Source organism: Typopeltis vanoorti, chromosome 10 (assembly GCF_054136105.1).
Source record: "Typopeltis vanoorti isolate ZY-2024b chromosome 10, IOZ_Tvanoo_1.0, whole genome shotgun sequence".
NCBI classification, from domain to species: Eukaryota; Metazoa; Arthropoda; class Arachnida; order Uropygi; family Thelyphonidae; genus Typopeltis; species Typopeltis vanoorti.
The window spans coordinates 9,152,033-9,172,845 of record NC_143558.1 but is presented as its reverse complement, the minus strand read 5'-3'; the positions used below and the strand labels follow the sequence as shown (position 1 = coordinate 9,172,845).

Sequence of the window (20,813 nt, the reverse complement as noted above, 5' to 3'; positions counted from 1 at the left end):
ATAAAGGATTAAACTAAATTTATCACGATTTTTTTTTTTTTTTTTTTTTTTTTTTTTTTTTTTTTTTTTTTTTTGTGGAATTAATCATGGAAAAGTTCACAACCAAAATCGTGCACTTTTATTTACTCATTTTTTTGCAAATAATTCTGCAAAGATCTGCAATTAATTGGACATCACATTCTCTGATTGCTCCCGACTTCTTCCTATTGGGTTACCAGAAGGGAAGTGTATGTGAACAAGCCACAGACAATCCAACAGTTGAAGGAGAACATTCGTGCGGAAATTAAGCTGCTGCAGCCGAAACAATAACAGTTGTCATCGGATATGCTGTAGAAAGGGCCTATCTTTGTGATACCAAACATGGAAGACATTTACTTGATGTGGTTTTCTCCCCAGCCCCCTTTTCCCATAAACCCTTCCTCTAAAAAACAGTTTCTATTTTCAACCCCCTTTTTTCATCTTTATTTACCCGCCCTACAAAAAAAAAGTGCTCCGCCCACCCTTAAAAATATATGTATATATTATATAAAAAAAAAACCAGTTTTTTTCAAATTAATTCTCCCACATTGCCAACCCTCCCACTCCCATTTCAACACCATAACATCAGAAGTATGCACACTGCAGAAAGAAGACATGCAACTACATCCAAGAAGAGGTATGTGCAAATTTTCTTCTATTATGCTACATATATTTGTCTCTAAAATACATCTGCAATGCCTAAGAATTCTTGAGTAAAAAGCCAATGACATTAGAAAAGGGGGCACTCCTAAATGAAAGCAGGCAAAATAGCCGTAATAATTATAATCCAAGTTCTTTATTTCATTATTGCAAAAAATAAAAATAATAAATTATTAAATGTTTAAATTCTTTTATACTTATGGATCACCCCTTACTAATGATATTAGATGACTTGAGTCCAGTTAGAATAGAAACTCATGCAACAATAATGTTAATGATGTCCCATGTAATAGTGAGTTTGAAGCTTTCTGGTGTAATGGTGGGGTGTTGCTAGTCTGGCTACTGTTGCTGAGGGCCAAGAACTGCATTGGTTAATTATCCAAATGGGTACTGAATAAGAAATTATTATGGTTGACTTAAATTATCTGAACATTGATTAGGTAACAATGCAAACTGATGATAAGAATGAAGAAGTTATTGAGCTAGTGTGGGACAACTTTCACACGTAGTATGCAAAAGAAGCAAGTGGTGGACAAAGAGTGCTAGATTTAATCATACCATCAGAAGGCGTTGCAGTTAAGGATGTGAATTTTGCTACCAATTGGTGATAGCGATCATGCTTTACTGACCCTGGGAAGTAGCCAACTGTATGGATGTTCCAATTAGGAGGAGTTACTTGTTGAACTACAAAGCTGGAAATTATTATGCTCATGAGAACACTATCTTTGGTCTCATGGTATCAACAATGCATGAGAAGCTTTGAAAAGTGCTTAAATGAGGTAGTATCTAAACATGTTCAAAGAGCAATGAACAAACTAATCACGTATTTCTTGCAAATACTTATTTCTAATAATTATAATCTGGATAAGAATTTCATAATAGGGACAAATGGGATATCAATGTGTATGCTAAAGAAATGTTCAGCTGAACTAGTTTAGCCACTGACGCGTTTCTATAATTTCTGTCTCAGCTCAGGAAAGATCCAACAGGATTAGAAAGAATACATGATAGTTCCGTTGTACAAGAATGTGTCTACCTATCAATATCTATAGAGTGATTGTGAAGATTTTAGAAAAGTTGGTAAGGACACGCATACAGAAATGGGATGACAAACAAGCTATGCTTTGCAAGGAACAGCATGAATTTACTAAAGGAAGATCATGTCTGAGTAGTTGCTCTTAATTTGGTTTATTGTAGAAATCTGCATGCTTTAAATTTAAAATGCAAAAAAAAAAAAAATTAAAATTATTCACATTGTTCGTGAAATATACATATTTAAAGTGTGTACACCCAATTTCAAGATACCCCTATTACAATTTCTGTGGCGAAGGAAATTTGCACTGTTATCTTGGATTCATCAGAATATAATCATAAGATCAAAATTTTTCTCCAAGGTTGGTCTTCTTCCTAAGCAAATGAAATCAGGTGCTAGCCAGTATACAGTCGTTGGATGATGACACTGTCAAAAAAGGTTATATTTTTCATGCCAGAATGCCTAAACTATATAGTCTACATAAAATGTGCATTTCTTTGCAGTCAAGAATTGACTCTATTGGCACTGCTAAATTGTCCAAATTTATGATAAATTAATTATCCAGATTTCTATCTAACTTGCTCTCCAGCAGAATGGGAAAATCTCCTTTCTGCATAAAGAATACTGCAGATTTCATCACTTAGGCGAAAGCTTTCCGCCTTCACTGCTTCGATGTCATGGTGAGAGGATTTTCCAACTGACATTCTTAAATTGATTTCACTATACATGTTAGATACTTTTGCTGGGAAGGGAAATCTATACAAACAGGCAGAAGATTGCACCATGAGTTTCTCCATCTTCCCACTTCTATTAGATTATTTCATGGAACACTTGAAGGAAAGTGAAGCAAATAACTAAACCTGTCTCAGAACTCTGGAATATTGAGTACAAGGGAAGATTGAGGGAATATGGTCTTCGGAGCCTAGCAAATAGGAGGAAGGGTGATATGATTGATGGGACATAAGTTGGTGAGAAAACTTATCAGATAGATACAGAGTACTTATCATGGGTGATGGAAGGGTGGTCATCCCTGGAAACTCTACAAAAGTCATGAGTGAAGAAGCGAAAGGGGGATTTTTTGCTTGGCAGGTGGTGTATGAGTGGAATTCATTGCCAGAGTAGATGGTATGTTCCATTGAATGCGTTCAGGGCAAGGTATGATAGGTATCGTAGTCTGAGCATTTGACCCCCTGCAGTGTCTTCAGACTCCATGGAGGCTTGGAAGTAATACTAATATAGTTCATAAATTTTATAGGTTTACAGTTCATCAAATTCTATTCCAAACTTAAAATATTGCATTGAGCATTTCCCATTATGCAGCATATTTGCTTGTACATACTTTGAAATAATTTTGTTTTCATATTAATGTTTTGAATTTCTGTTCAAATTTTATTTGCAGTGTATAGTACAGTCATATTTACAATGGCTACAAGACAGCGATTATGACCCCACTTGTCAGCTATGTAGTAAGAGTTTAGCAGAAGGGGACTGTATCAGGTTGATCTGCTATCGTAAGTATTTCATTAAGTAACTCCTTGCTAAATAAATTTGATTTATGATAGAAATTCCAGGTGGAAAGAAATTTTCTAGCTATGTTTGCAGAATGTACCTTTTTCTTCTTGTGACCATAAGCCTGACATAAATAAGGATTTATTTTGTTGAATATGCCTATTTAGATACATTCGTTTGTTGTAATGGTGGATAACATTAAATTCTGCAGAATACTTAGTCCCACTGAATTTTTTTTTTTTTTAAATGGAAATTGTCTTGTTACAGTAAAACATCCTTGGATTTATTTTATCTAATTACTGTCTTGAAGAAATTGGCTTTCAGAACCTCTGTGGTTTGTCTTTAAGTTAAGATGAAATATGAAGTGGGAATTTTTCTGATTGAGTATATTTGAAGTACCAAAATCGATTTTATTAGGTGTTATTCTAACAGACAAAGGTGATGATAGCAGACATAGAGCCTCCATGGCTCAGTTGGTATAGACGACCTCATTGGTTGAAAAGACCTCTGGGGATTTGAATGTCATCTGTAGCATGAGGAACCCTTATTGGATCTTTCCATTCAATTGGCGAGTTAGCTAGTCTCATACAGAGGTAGAAAGTTTTCCCTACTGAAATCTTGTTTTTCTTCCCTCAGAAAGGCAAACTGGCTCCATGAACACAGTTGTACAGATAAAATACTTACCCCTGGAAATGCAGCAGCGGAATGGCAAGTTTGGCTGCATTAAACTGCCCAAGTCCCCGAATCAGGGGACTCAACCCATCTCAGATGGATGAGAAATGGATGGGATGGGGATGTAGCATCTATTTTCTTATGACTACTGTCTTTTTACATAGGTTTAATGAATTCTGGTATAGGAAATTAATCCATGCTAATATATATATATATATATATATATATATATATATATAGGGTGTCCCAAAATTCACGCAAGAAGTAATTTTGATAGAAAACACAGGTTTTTAATTAAACATTGTAATTTCTTATTGATTCATAAAGTATACAGTATAGGGTTATGCATGGAATAGCATATCGGGTAAATGGCCTCCACGGCTTTGCTGGCACATACGCACTCTTTTGTCGAAATTTTCCATGACCGTTTTGCATAAATGTGACTGAATTTGTTTGATACGGTGCTCAATTTCCTCCTTCAAGGCGTGGGTAGTCGTGGGCTTGTTGGCATAAATCTTAGACTTCAAAAAACCTCAAAGAAAAAAGTCCAACGGTGTTAAGTCACATGATCTGGGCGGCCAATTCTGATCACCAAAACGGGAAATTACACGACCAGGAAATGACTCATGCAGTCATTGAATTGTTTTTCGGGCTGTATGGCATGTGGCACCGTCTTGTTGAAACCACATGTCGTCCACATCTGTATCTTGCAATTCAGGCACAAAAAACTGGATTATCATGTCGCGATAGCAAGCACCATTAACTGTTATTGCCTTACCAGCCACATTTTCGAAGAAGAATGGACTGATGATGCCTCCAGCCCAAAATCCGCACCAAACAGGACATGTTGTGGATGCATTTGTTTCTCGCTCGTGGATTTTCTGAACTCCAAATGCGACAATTATGTCAATTAACAAAGCCATCGAGATAAAAATGAGCCTCATCGCTGAAGATGATTTTGTTCGAAAAATAAGCATCCACTTGTTGTTGTTCCATAATCCATTCAACGAACTCTCTTTGCTGTGTGTGATCAGTAGGCTTCAGTTCTTGAGTCAATTGAACTTTGTAAGCATAAAGATGCAAATCTTTCGTGAGAATACGCTGTAGAGAGCTTCTCGAAATGCCCAATTCAAGACCACGGTGCCGAATTGATGTTCCTGGACTCTCAGCAACACTCTCACGAACTGCTTCGATGTTTTCTGTTGAACGACTTGTTGAAGGACGGCCAGAGTTTATAAGATCACTAATTGATCCCGTTTCCTTGAATTTTTTAATTAATATTTTCACACTTGATGAAGTTAAATCACTATTCCGACCATATTTTGTACGAAAATTGCGAACTGTAGCTGCCAAACCTTTATTATTTTTAAAATATTGCTCAACAATGAAAATGCGTTGTTCTTTCATGTAGCGCTCCATTTTTAATAACCCTGAACTGTCAGCTGTCACGCTGTCTTTTTTTTCTCGTTGGCAACACTTTGCCGCACAAATGGCGCTAAATTTAAATCTTGCGTGAATTTTGGGACACCCTGTGTGTGTATATATATATATACAATAAACTGTTACGTAACTTGAATTTTACATAAATCGAATTTGTAAATTGCTTAAGTGTAACCTCGTAAGAAACTGCAATATTTATTATTATTATATGTATGTATATATATACAGATATGTACAGTATATTATTTACACAGTATTATTTTATAAATGAAATATCATGCAGCAGTATTTACTCAGATATAAACTATAAAAGTATGAAAAATATATAAAAGAATATAAAAACAAACTGAAATAACACTTTTCAAATAAAAAAAATATCTTGTGACAGCTAATTTAGCTCTGTAGTGAGAGAATCTGCACTGGTGGTGGTTGTGAAGAGAAATGCTGTTTTCTCGCAATTTCTACCCCTCTCGATGTTGAAGGCTGAGCGTAGTCCGGGTCGTGGTCGTCTGAGTTGTCATCTTGACGTTGTTGTGAGCGGCATCTCACAAACATATCTAGAGTAGATTGTGTGGTCGCACGCTTTTTGTCATCGTAGATGGCCTTGTAGCTAGACATATCGGAATGGATACGGCAGCTAACATTCTTGAACCGCTCGGTGTTCGGATCCTCGATTCTAATTTTGCTAGCGTCATGTCTATCAGGTTAAAAGTCTCGACTAGTCCCTTTGTTGTAAATTTCTTAACATCTGGAGTTGGCAGTTCAATCAGCATAGTATTTTCTTCGGAATCCCTCCAACTGAATAAGGTCATCATTAGTAAGCTCTTCATCGTGACTCTAAAGAAGCTCGTTAAGTCACCGTTATCCACTTCTAGCTCTAATAGCTCTGCCAGTTGCACACACGCCTCCATTGCTTCCTGTAATTCTTGTGTCAACTCAACAACCGTATCAGTCATTGTCTGCTCTCCTTCCTTCAAACGATTTTGCACCATTTCTGGGCAGAGTTTCTTCCACACAGCATTCATTGTAGTCCGCTTGACTTCATTCCATGCCACCCCGATGTTTTTGATAGCGTCAAGGATATTATAATTCTTCCAGAAATCACGTAGAGTAATGCACTCACTGCTATCAATGACCTTGATTGCTTGGGAAAACATATGCCGCAGATAGTAGGCTTTGAAAGTCGCATTAGCACCTTGATCCATAGGTTGCAACAGTGCGGTGGTTCTAGGAGACAGGTAAACAACTTTTACGTCAGAATGAAAGTCATCCAACTCTTCCGGGTGGCTGGGGACATTGTCCAGGAGGAGAAGCACTTCGAACGGGATTCCTTTCTTGACACAATATTCCTTCGCATGGGGAAATGAAGTGGTTATTGAACCAGTCTGCGAACAGCACATGTGTAACCCAATCCTTTTTATTGGATTTCCAGATTATGAGCAGCCTACTCGGGTCAATGTTCTTAAAGGCCCGCAGTCTCTGGGAATAGTACGCTGTAAGTGGTTTAAGTTTCAAGTCCCCTGAATTGTTGTCACCAATCATAACAGTGATCCAATCTTTTGCGACCTTGAATCCAGGCATAGATTTTTCCTCTTTTGCAATAAATATCTGTGTTGGCATCCTCTTCCAGAACAGAGCCATTTCGTCAACATTAAATATTTGCTCAGGCAAATATTCCCCCTCTATAATTATTTCTGCCAGAAGTTTGGGAAATTTACTTGCTGCGTCTGTATCTGTACTTGCTGTCTCACCCATGACTTTGATGCGGTGTAGATTTGTACGCTTCTTGAATCATTCAAACCATCCAGCACTAGCTTTAAATGCACTCTCTGTGTCCGTGATGCTGGCCTTCTCTTGTAAATCTTTATGTAAAGACCTAGCCTTCTGGATAATCAGAAAACTCAGCGGTATCTGCTTCTTGTCAGATCCTCTATCCAGTGAGACAACAATTCTCCATCTTTGAAATCGGGCCCAGCCTCTTCTTGGCAATGATTTTGCCCTTCAAAGTTACTGCACCTTTCATGCTTTCAACATTGCGAACTATATTCTTCACTGTCGAAATAGGTCGATCTATATCCCGAGCTATTGTTGATATAATTTTCCTGTCTTCATACATATGAATTATTTTCAACTTTTCTTCTAAAGTAATTGCAGACCTTTGTTTTTTAGATTTATTACCAGCGCATTCGGTTTTGCGTTTCAAATCCATTTTGAGGGTAAATAAACTACGAATACTAACGGCGATAAACAAGTGACTAAACTAACCGCACGAGGCATGGACTATTGACGGGTAGGGGAAAGGAGGAATTGTTTACGGAGTCCTTATTTCTAATTTGTAGGTTTCAGTTTGAATATTACGACTTTTGCGCACTTACCCTCTGCTGCTCTTGGTGTTTACTGGTAACCTGTTACTATTCATTACATTCGCTGTGAATGGCGAGTCTAGTTAACATTATGTCATTGCATACTGTAATTGATGTCAAAGACGCAAAAGCCGCAAACATGTTCATATGCGCTAGTAGTTGTAATTTTTGAGATTTATTACGTAACTGCGAATTTACATAAGTCGGGGAGTTACTGTGTGTGTGTGTGTGTATAAATTTTTTTTTTTTTTTTTTAATATTTGATACACACACGAAAGGCCATAAGACCTATAGCACATTAGTGCCATGTGGGCAAGAGAAATAGAAAAATGAAGAATCTGTTCACATTTCTGCCTGAAGCTGAGGGTTGTAATCCTTAGGGAAGGCAGAGTGGGAGGAAACTGTTCCATAGAACAGAAGTAGATAGAATGAAAGAGGGGGCAGTGAAGTTGGTTCGGTGAGTTTCAAAATGGTCTATAAAGGGTGTTTGTTAGTAGTGGTTCTTGTTTTAATGATTTTGGAGGAGTGGAGGAATAATAGTGGCCAATTCAGACGAGCACTGTCCAAGAAAGTATCTGTAGAAGAAGCACAAGGCAGAAACTGCTCATCTGTGGTAGAGGGAATTGAAGTGGGTTTGTGAGAGAGGGATGATTAATTAGCCAGATTGCTCTCTTCTGAATAGAATCAACAATCTTGTACAGGATTTTGTCACATCATCCCAAATATGGGATGATGTGACAAAAAAAAAGAAGAATATCTAAATTACTACACAGAACTGTGGACAGACAAATATTTTAAAAAAGACAACTGGCAAACAATTAATGAAAAGGAAATAACTGAAGAAGAATTAGAAATCAGCCTTAAAGAAACAAGAAACGGAAAATCACCTGGAGAAGATAAGCTAGGTTCAGAACTATATAAATACGCAGGAACAAGATTCATAGGAAGACTCTTATTATTTTTAAATAAAATTTACTCAACTGGTATCCCCCCCAATAGAATGGAAAAAAGCAATTGTGATTCCTATCTTTAAGAAAGGTAATAGAGATGACCCTAAAAACTATAGAAGTATCAGTATACTAAATTCCTGTTACAAAATATATAGCAGAATCTTAAATAGCAAACTAATGAAATATTCCGAAAACTTTATTTTAGAAGTACAGAATGGATTTAGAAAAGGACGATCATGTATAGACCCGGCTTTTTGCTTAAAATTAATAATAGAGAAAAGAGAATATAATTTAGAAACACATTGCATTTATTGACTTTGAAAAATCATTTGACAAAGTTAAAAGAAACATATTATTTAGCATATTAAAAGAAAGACAAATGCCAAATAATATCCTAAAAGCTGTCACAAGTATATATGAAAATAATCAAATACAAATAAGATTAAATCACGAGCTATCATATACAAGAGAGATAAACCAAGGGGTCCGACAGGGATGTCCCCTCTCAGCAACTCTTTTTAATATCTACTTAAATGAAATAATAATAAAATGGAGTAAAAATTTACATCAAAGAATTAAACTTTCACCTACAGTTAACTTAAACACTCTCCTCTTTGCAGACGACCAAATAATAATTACAAATTCTGAAGATAACTTACAGAAAGCTATTTTAAATCTAAATGAGATATCCAAAGATTATGGTATGATAATATCAACAGAAAAATCAAAAACTATGGCCTTTAAAGGACAAGATCCAGCAAGAACTAAAATAGTATTAGATAACAAGATCTTAGAACAGGTGAATTCATTTACCTACCCAGGATGTATGATCACTTATGAAAATGAAAAAGATATAAACATAAAAATTGCAAAATATTTAAAAATAACAGGAGTAATTAACTCTATATTTAAACCAAACCTAGTTCAAAAACAAACCAGGCTAAAAGTATACAATACATTAGCCCTACCGGTCTTAATGTATGGAAGCGAAATCTGGACAATAAAACAAAAAAACAAACAAAGATTAACAACTGAAAAATGAAGTTTATGAGAAAAACTGCAAAGTATACCCTATTTGATCACAAAAGAAACGAAGATATTATGACAGAATTAAACCAAGAACCAGTAATTGAAAAAATTAAAAAATATAAACATAAATGGATGGAACACGTTCAAAGAATGAAAACAGAAAGATTACCAAAACAAGCCTTAAAGTACAAGCCATTAGGAAAAAGAAAACCAGGACGTTCTCTTAAACGATTCAACGATGACTTCTAAGGCCGGAACAGGCCATACTAGGCCTAAATCTTTGATACGTATGATGATGATGATGATCCCAAATATGGGAGCAATATAGAGAGCTTTTTTGGCAGTTGCAGATTGAAATGTGTTATGCCAGGAAAGATCGGAGGTGCAGGTCAGTTAGAAGTGAAATCTGATATTGTTTGGATGTCTCAGTATTACTGAAGGTAAGGCAGGTGGGATGTGAGCTCTTTCTTTAGAGATATCAGACAGGACTGAGTTTTGGTAGCATTACAGTTTACAAGCTGTCCTTACCTTACTGGGATATAGCTAGGAGATATGAGTTCAGGTCCCTGGTCGTGATAGATCTTGAGGATTCTAATACTTGAGCACTACAAGATTTGTCGAATGAAAAGAAAGAATGGAGTATACTATCACTCCATTCTTTGCCATGGATAGGATTGGAAGTCTATGAGAGCAAGTCATTTATATACAAGAGGAAGAAGGTGGATGAAAGAACAGAACCTTGGGATACTCCTGTATTGGTGAGGAAATTTGAGGAGAGTAAACTGTCCGCCATGACACATAGTGGGTAACCATTGAGAAAGTTGGTGATCCAGTTGCAGAGTGAGGAAGGTAGACCATTGGAAATCTAGTTTAAGTAGGCCCCTGTGCCAGACCCAATCAAATGCCTTTGAAATGTCAAGGGTAACCACATGAGTTTCTTTTAATTTCTCCATGGCCTGAGTTCAGAAGTGGGTTAGTGAAAGCAATATCAGCTGTAGATCACAAATGGTGGAAAGCCTGTTTACTCATAACTTGCAACATGTAACGCTGCAAATCAAATATCACTTGTATCTACCTCTGAAGAAAACAGTTTGAAACTTTGCTGTTATATAGTGAAACTTATATATGTGTGTGTGTGTGTGTGTGTATTTGTGTGTAAAGTGTCTCCTAGAATAATCACAGCCAAACTTCAAGCAAAAGAAGAAGGTCAAACAATTAAAATAATCTAAATATGTGCACCAGACAGTAACCATTCAGAGGAAGAAATAGAAAATTTCTATGAAGAACTACAACAGAAAATAGATAATCCCAAAAACAGAGAACTCATGATAGTGATGGGAGATTTTAATGCTAAAATAGGACAGTTCACAGTAGACAAAAAAAGATGTGATGGGGAAATTTGGATACAGAAGCTTAACGACAGAGGAGAACAATTACTTCACTTCTGTAAAGCAAACAATCTAATGATTACAAACACATTGTTCTATCAACGCCCTAATAATAAATATACATGGACATCCCCAGATAGTAATATAAAGAACTGCATAGACTATATCATCATAAACAAACAATGGAAAAGATCAGTAAATAATGTACGAACATTAAGAAGTTTTGATTTCGACACTGACCATGAAATATTAACTGCCGAAGTGAAGATAAAATTCAACAGGAAAAACAATATCAGAAAAGAAGAAACATCAACCTATCAAAACTAAAAGATAGCTCAAGCAGAAGTCGATTTTTAGAACAGATGTGCTTGAAATTAAAACCCTCCATCTTCCAGAACAGTGGAAAATACTGGGAAGAAGGGAAAGAAACAGTGTTATCAGTTGCAAAAGACACTCTAGGTTCCAAACCCAAAATAAACAAGCAATGGATAACTGAAGAAATCATAGCTACAATAGAAGAGAAAAGAGAGACTAAGATGCTTGTAAACCAACAAAACAATGAAGAGAATAGAGAAAAATACAGAGCACTTAAAAATAAAGTTGATAACGTATGCAAAAAAGCCAAGGAAAAATGGTTAGAAGAAAAAGCTAAGAAATGCCAAGAAGCATACCAACAAAACAACCTAAAAGTCTTCCATGATACTGTAAGAGAAATTACAAAGGAATTCTCAGCAAAAGCAGTAACAATGATAAACAACAAGATGGCTGAAACAGGGTATATATTGAAGATATAAGAAAAATCTGGTCAAACCATTTTAAGACTATCTTCCACCAAGGAAACAAAACTACAATGCCAACAATAGAAGAAAATAATGACCACCCAAAAATTTTACAAGAAGAAGTTAGATATGCAATAAAATAGATGAAAAACAGATGTATTCTTCATCTGTTGAAAATAGTTCTTCAAATTCATTGTTTAAATGATCATCATATAGATCCCAGTTCAAATCTGCTGAATTGATTTTATTTTCATCATCATCAGTGTCCCACAATAGATCATCTTCTGTACCATCCATAAGATTAGAGATATCATCATCATCATCAAATTCCTGCCATGTACCCTTGAGGGGGGGTGTACAGGATATGATAGTACTACATGAAAAAAATTACATCATTACTAACTTCCTATCTACAATTTTCTTCCAAATCAGTCTGTTACTTGTCAAGACTCCAACATTATCAGATCTTATATTTCTATCATCTAAGGCATTTTATACCATATCAATCCACCTATATCTTGGTCTTCCTCTGGGTCGTTTTGCTGCCAACCTGGCAGAGAACACTTGTTTTGCTAATCGTTCTTTGCCCATTCTGTTTAAGTGACCATATCAAGATTAGCTCTACTAATGCATTCCTGGATGCCGACAATATCAAGTTCTTTCCTAATATCCTTGTTTTTAATATGATAATTGCCATTGATGCCATCTGTTCATGGCTATAATCTTTCTAAGGACTCTCATATCTGCAGTCTCTAGTCTTTGGTCAAGTGTTTTACTTCTGACCCAGCTCTCAGATCCATAAGTTAAAACTGGTTTGAACTGTCTTGTATACAGCTAATTTAGTGTTCCAAATAATTTCTCTCTTATTCCATATGAATTTATTCAATTGACTTCCCACCATACCAGCTTTGCTGATTCTGTTGTCTATTTCTATATTTAATATACCATCTTCAGTAAAAATCGTGCCTAAGTAGCTGAAATGTTTTACTTGTTCCACAGTTTCTCCATTCATAACACAGTTGACATTTTTAATGATTCTACCTATTTTCATTGTCTTTGTCTTTTTATTGCTGACCTTCATACTGTTAGATCTTGAATTGGGACCCTTTCAACAAAAAGTCATTCATTCAAGATTTAACAAGAAACACAATTCTGAGCTAGAAATGTTTGCACTATTAGTTAAGTAAGAAAAATATAAAAGAAATCCTGTTACAATTACCTTAGAAAGAAGTAAAGTTGAGGAGAAAAATGTATGTCAAAATAGAATTATATTGTTAAAATTATTGATGTCTAAATTATACTGTGTACGAATGTAAATCTAAGTTCAAACAAAGGTTGCTAGCTAGCTGCCTACGAGGATGTAATGATGCAACGGAAGCGTTCGTGGAAGGCGAGCTGAACTCGTGTTCAGCAAAACGAGCGCTCTTCAAGGAACAGAAGTGTGATGCAATCGCGTAGGGGCAAATAGGAGAGCACAGTGAGAGATCCTCCATTATGAAAAGAGGGCGCTAAAAAGAAGAATAAAAAAAGCAAGTTCACTCGGGTTTGAACCCCCATCTTTTCTGTTCCCGTTTTCTCTTGTGGACAAGCAGAGCGCTGACTGATCGACGGTGCCGGAAGTAATGTCCTTTCCAGTTGCTAGCTGAAGGAGTTGGGCATGCTATACGTGAGCTGACGGCAGACACCAACTAGGGCCATCGGTAAAAGTTTACCGATGCAAAACAGCGGAATAAATTCCCCAAAAAGGATGGACGAGATGATGATATCAATCCAGTAGACGAGTGTTTATACGGCAAAGTGCAAGGAATGGTGATTTGCGTCGATCAGCGTATCCTCCACGTGGACGTGACTCGATAAAGCAGAAAGACATCTGACTACAAAGGATGGACGAAAAGAAGCACGATATCTGCTCAGGACACTGGTAAAGTACAGTAAATTCCTTATTCTTTTAACGATTAGTATTGGGGCAAAGAGAGAAGAACAGATTTCTGATTGAGAAGAAAGAGAACTTTTAAGTGACTTTTGTGCTCAGTAACGCATTAATCTAATCATATCTGACTAGTAGTCTGAAAGCCTGAGAGTATGCAACACTTAGTTGAATGTGAATTGACCGTTGTTAGCAAGTTTTACTTAGAATATTCTGAATTACTGTTTCATGATAAATATGTGCTTACTTCTAGAGATGTGCTTACATCTCTAGATGTTAATACATCTAGAGATGCAAATTTAGTGTTTTGATAATTAATGTGTTCCTTATAGCTCAGCTAATGAATTAGAATTCTGATATGACATACCTTGATATGTAAAAGTTTATTGTATGAAATTTTGATAATTAATAAACATGTTTTTTCTATGTAAGTTTGAGTTTGTCTGAGCATGAGATTGAAATTACCACTAGCTAAAGTTCGAACCTGTGAATAGGGGGAAATTAAAGAAAGTTCGGAAAGTTTAGGCCATGACTGCAATGTTGAAGTTTCTATAGGCACTCATTACTTTAATAAGATTAAGTAATACTTAAACTCTGAGAAGGTTTCTTTGTACAAGAACTCTTCTGTACTAGGATGCTGGCTGGTTCAGCTAAAATAAATAAATTTTGTCAGAGTTCCGAATGGAGAAGCAGCCCCAGAGAGATAGGTTAGAGATTTCAGGCTTAGTTGGTACGATAAGGATTCAAGATAGAAAATTAACAAGAAAGTCACGTCACACAAAAAAAAAGACAAAGAAGAAGATATAACAATACCATATATATTTATCTATTACAACAGTTATTCAATTTAGTCAGAGAAACTTGTAGCAGATTTATTTAGAAGTATAACATTGTCCGCATAAAGCAAAGAGCTGACATTAACATCTCCAATTTTGATATCATGTTTAATACCACTTTCCTTCATAATGTGATCCATATAGATAATGAATAACAGAGGGGATAATGTACATCCTTGTCTCACACCAGATTTAACATTAAACCATCTTCCTGTACTTCCTTTCAATTTTAACTGCTGACTTAGAACTCAAATAAAGACTTAATATTGCTTGATATAATGCCCCATTGACACCATATAACTGTAGCGTATTGAATAGCTTCTCTCTTGGCACCTTGTCATATGCCATTTCCAAATCGACAAAACTTAAATACAGATCTTTGTTATATTCCCATGCTTTCTTGACTATTTGTCGTAAAGTGAAAATCTGATCCTGACAGCCTCTATTTGGCCTGAATCCAGCTTGTTCTTCACCAAGCTTTTCTTTCACAATTCTTCTCAACAATTTCTCAAGTATACTTGCATAGATCTTGCCAGGAACACTCAGTAGGGAAATACCTCTGTAATTCTCGCATTCAGTTTTATTTCCCTTTTTATATATGGGTACTATGAGAGCTCTGCTCCAATCATCAGGAATTCATCCCTCTGTCCAGGCTTTCTGAACTATGCAGTGCAGCCACTGTAAGGCTCTTATACCACCATACTTCAGCATTTCTGGTCGAATATCATGTTTGCCCTGGTTCCCTGGCAAAAACAATGGGAGCCTTGTTTAACCGGGCGACACCCCAGCTGGCATGAAATTTTGTCATGTTGTAACATCATTTTTTATTTTGGTTTAACCAATAAGAATACAGTTTGGTCAGCTAAATCCCAAATTGCCTGCCCATCCTCGTTTCATTCAGTATCCAAGTAGATATCCAACAGGGTGCACCACGAGAAGGTGAGGATTGGACATTAGGTCAGAAGCCCTGGTCGGTTCTCCGCATTCCTTTAAAGGCTATGTGGAGGTCTCCTATCAATTATACAGCTTTGATCCTTAAGCACCCCAATTAAAGATACCACAGTTTTTAAATGATTTTATTACAGTCTTTACTTTTACTTTATTCCATGCTTTGATCACAAAATTGCACAACATATCAAATGATGCACATTTTGTAAATGATTTTTCACCAGTCAACATCCAATTGTTCCACTCTTCTCACATGTGATCTTTAAATGGTTTGTTCAAGCAGATGTCTAGTGGTTGCAATATAGAAGTTAAACCACCTAGTATAAGCAATTTTTGTGTTATTTTTTTCTAGAAGACTTAGTATTCTCAGTTAAATGACCATGAGACATATCCCATACTAATAAACTGTGTTTCTTCATCATACCACCTGGTTGTGTGTTCCACACATTATTTATCCATAATTTCACACCATTTTCGTCCGTCCATCCTTTTTTGTGAAAGTGTGCAAAAACACCTGAAAGAAATTTTATCTTTGGTTTAGTTTTATGTTTGAAGATGGTCATTGGTTTTAACTTGATTCCATCAGCCAAACATGACAATACAACCGTAAACCTTGTTTTTTTTCATGACCTGTACTTCGAACTAGCACGCTCTTACCAGACTCCACTCTTTTATTGCTTATCATTTCGAAGCTCATAGGAGTTTCATCAATATTTCCAATATTTGAGAATAGACATTTATGTTCTTGTCTCAACTGAATAATGAACAGAACAGATTCAATCTTGACCATTTTAGTGCATGTGCTCTAATCATCTTTCTTATGACAAGATAACCATTCTGCCTTTGTTTGAATAGCCATTCTGCAACATAATTTTCCAGCTGCAGCTATTGGGTGATCCCCATTCTCATTGCATAATTTTTCTTTGGCCATTTTTTTAAAATATCTTCTTTCTTTCTCCATTTAATTATATTAAACTTATATTAAATCCCACTATAAAAAAAAAAAGAAGAGTTGCTCGGTATTGTACTACATACTAGGACTACTTGCATTAGCTTATGCTAGTAATTGCCGATTTTTTTATAGTTTATATATTCGGCATGAAACTCTCTGATTCCAATCTTTGAGTTTCTTATTCGGTTTTAAAACAACGTGGGATTTAATATCCCCCTTGATTTAAATAGTGTTTATATCACCGAAATGAAGCCTGTTGGCTCTTTATATTTAAGCAACTTAATGGGTGCACCTTTTGGACAACTCGTATAGCAGAGTATATAAGTTCTTTTTGCTATAGAAATAACATATGCTTTAGTATACCCCTTGGTATTAATTTGGTCTAGCTACTCCCTGATGAAGCCTCAAAAAAGGCTGAAACCGGTCTGGGTACCATAATGTAATAACAGCATACATTTCCTAGGAAATCTGTTTTTACATTATGGAAAATACCAAGAATATCGATCAGAACTTTACTCACCTTTGCAACGAGTTGCCCGGTATTGTACTTCGTACTAGGACTACTTGCATTAGCTTACGCTAGTAATCGCCAATTTTTTTATAGTTTACTATATTCGGCATGAAACTCTCTGATTCCAATCTTTGAGTTTCTTATTCGGTTTAAAAACAATGTTGGATTTAATATCCCCTTAATTTAAATAGTATACATAAAAATGTAATATAAATTATAAGAAAACTGTTATTTGAAAATGTTCACAATATTAGAATAATTTTTAATGTGGTTCGAAATATTAGAATATTCCACATTTTTCTGAGTGGTTTTGAGGAGATCATAGAAATAACATATGCTTTAGTAGCTCCAGGACTCACCTGCATGTGAGGAATTCTTTGCATGGGGGTTTCAGTTAATCATTTGTTAAACATGGGTTGAACGAGTAACATATCAGAAGCTAAGAAGTTTCATATGGTGTCTCTACGCGAAGAAGGCCAAACTCAACAGTTTATAGCTAAGGAATTCAAATGTTCTCAAACCAGTGTGAGTAGAGTATTGAGACAGTAGAGAGAGTAGCGTGAGTAGAGTATTGAACTAGGTGTGAATGAGACAGTATTCTAATAACCGGAGTTTTCAAAATAATCGCTGCAGTAGTGGTTGGAAGGTAATAACATCATGAGATGAGAGGAGATTGAAGAATATTGTGAAGAAAAATCGCTTCTGATGTGTAAGTATTTTCACAGGAGATGGAAAGAACTAGGTGTGAATGTGTCTAAATCTATGATGTTAAGACGACTTCACAAATTGGATTTTAAATCATATGCACTTAAAATGAAGCTGCTTATGACTTCCAAGCAAAAGGCAACTAGAGTGCAATGGTGTAAGCAAGATTGTGTTTGGTGTTTTAAGAAAGAAGCATTTGATAAAAGAATACTTGAAACATCTGTCATGGTATGGGCTTGTTTGACTGCAAAGGGTCCAGGTAGGCTTTGTTGTGTATGAAAGAGTCAGTTCCAAAGTGTACAAAGAAATTCTTGAGCACTTTATGTTACTGGCATAAGAAGATTTATGTGATGGTGATTTCCTTGTTCAGCAAGATTCAGCTTCCTGTCATACTTCCAAGACCACTACTAGATGGCTCAAAGAAAGGAAAATTGCCATACCACAAATCTTCTGGTGCTGGTAATATAAAGTGCTCAAGAATTTCTTTGTAGGTGAAATTGACTCTTTCCTACACAACACACAGCCTACCTGGACACTAGATTTAAAGCCCATTGAGAATTTGTGGGAAATTATGAAGAAACATCTCAAGAAGTTGTCCCAAGAGACGAAAATGAACTTGTTTTTAAGTCTGTAGATCATATGGGCATGTTTTGATAAAAAAAAGACTGTGAACTGCTAGTAAATAATGTGCCCAACCATTTACATACAACCATAAAAGCTAAAGGGAATGCAACGAAGTACTCATTATTGTGTTTCCCTTTGGCTGTAATTTATGTGCATTTATTTTTGTATTATTCTAATATTTTGAACCACATTGAAAATTATTTTAATTTTGTAAATGTTTTCAAATAAACTGATTTATATTACATTTGTATGTGTTTATATGGTAATATAATCTACAAAGTATATAGAAAATAATTATTTTCTATGTACTTACAATAAATTAGAATTGCAAATCATTCAACACATTTTCTTTGATTATTCTAATTTTTTGATTTAGAAGTATATTGGGTCTTACAAACAAGATTTGAAGCAAATAGGAGTTTTTTACATGAAAGTGTGGCCTATAATGAGAGCCCTTTGGCTAAGCATTTGGTTTTGTAAGTAGAGGAAAACTAGTACTGTTCATTTTGGGTCTCAAATTCTGTTTGTGTATTTTTGGTAATCCATAAATCCAGAGGGGGTCTAGTAATCTAATAATCAACATTAATTTAAGTGGTAAGTAGGTCAATCTCGGGATGGAATTAAAAGATGAATGTCATTGTTTGGTGTGAGACCAGTGCCCTGCTTATTGGAGACATGAAGTGGCTTGAAAAAGTTTGATGTTTGGTCTCTAGAGCAGAGTTTTTGAACGATGTAAAAATAAACAAAAATACAAAAAATATAAAATTAATACTTGGCTTACCATGGTAAGAATGCACTGTATGTTTACAAAAATTTGTGTGTGAAAGTCTTATTAAAGAAAAAAAAAATTCAGTCATTCTGAGTATTTAAGTACTTACTACCATACTTTTATTATCCTCTTTAGTGATAATATTCTGCCAAATTTCCAAACATTTGGAAATGTTAGCTGGATATTATTGGTGATATGGGAGAGCAGGCTGTAGATCACATTTTTTATCACCGAGATTTGAAGACTGGGTGCTTGTTTTAGAGCTAAGGAGAAGTTATAGCTGAGGAAATTGATAACTTCTTTCTTGAGCTGAAAAGATGACAAGTTAATCAATTTGTTCTGGAGGAAAATGGAGGTTTTGTATTGTGTTTTGGTTACATTATTAAATTTTGGAATATGTTGAGCTTTCACTCTTTTAAATTCTTTTTTGCCCTGAAGCAATGGAGATGATTAAGAGAATCATTCAAAGCTTGGTGTTTAGTGTGTTTTAACAGCTTGTCCTGTAGCACTTGAATAGTGCCATTTGTATTGCTTAGCATGACACGCGACATCAATTTGTTCCCATAAAAGAGTGAACACAAGTAGGAATAATGCCTGAGTGTGCTCTGTGCATGTGTTTAGTTGCCTTTCTTTGTGAAGGGACACAAACCTTTGGCAATCAAGTTGAAATATTGGCTTAATAATTAACTAAATAAATTTGTTAGTAATTATTTCTAGACATGTTTTGTCCATTACTTATCAACATGAATGATAATGATAACATCTAAGTATCCATATCAGATTAATGTTGGGGTCTTAAAATAATCGTCTTATGCCTTTCACTGACATGTTTACTAACAGTCTCTTTTGGTGGAAAAACAGCAATGGCTTGCACAGAGTGGCATTAGAGGAGATTTTTGTCTACTTTTCTGAAGAACATTGTATCAAGAAATCGCATTCACCTCTTAGTACAAATGAATGGTTAACGCTTTACACACAGCTAATCATGGAATATTATGTACCATACACTTGTGTATATACAAAATACTGTTATATATGTTGAATTACTTAGGTGATTTGCAGAAATTTATCACATTTGTCTCTCTCTACGTGGTAGGGTATGGTAGGATGGAGAAAAATGAACATTGAACATTTTGTGGTCTAAGGAGTTGCATTTCCATTTGATGTTACAAATGATAACTTGGCCTTCAAATGTTGTTTGTGGGGGGACAGATCCATGGTTTCGTTGTTGGACTTTTTTTTTCTTTTAAAAAGTAGCTTTTTTTGTATATAAAGTGGAAAATCTTATTTCAGTTTCTGTGTTTTTCATTTCAACATTTAGATTAGTATTTTGCTTTGATTTCAGGTGGCATATATTTTTCTGCATCATTTCTTACTGAAGGTCAAATGAGTTTTATTATTATCTGAGAGTTCATCTATCATATATATATAATAGATCGCTAGATGATTCATAGAATGTACCATGTTTCTTTTCTCATTGTATGCTAGGAAGGAGGGAGATGACATATGACCTTAGAACATGCTGTTGATTTTCAAATGTTCTTGCGTGGTATACATTCATAGCATATTTCATCATCAAGCAATTTTTTGAGGTTTGTCTCACTTTCTTGTGGCAAGCACACTTCTCATTCATAATGTCATCTTCCATGCAAGAATGAAGTTGCTAGCACACAGTGATCAAGAAGGATGGAGTATTCATT

General features: G+C 35.4%; 1 protein-coding gene across 2 annotated transcripts in view; it reads left to right on the top strand.

Moving 5' to 3' along the window:
- The window catches only part of LOC150102162 (zinc finger protein-like 1 homolog), a 64,969-nt gene that overhangs the window by 12,624 nt on the left and 31,532 nt on the right, over window positions 1–20,813 (top strand). For both annotated transcript variants that reach the window (XM_090398655.1, XM_090398653.1), the window contains exon 2: window positions 3,111–3,222. In XM_090398655.1, the coding sequence (XP_090254781.1) occupies window positions 3,111–3,222 (112 nt within the window). The remainder of the gene's footprint in view (window positions 1–3,110; window positions 3,223–20,813) is intronic.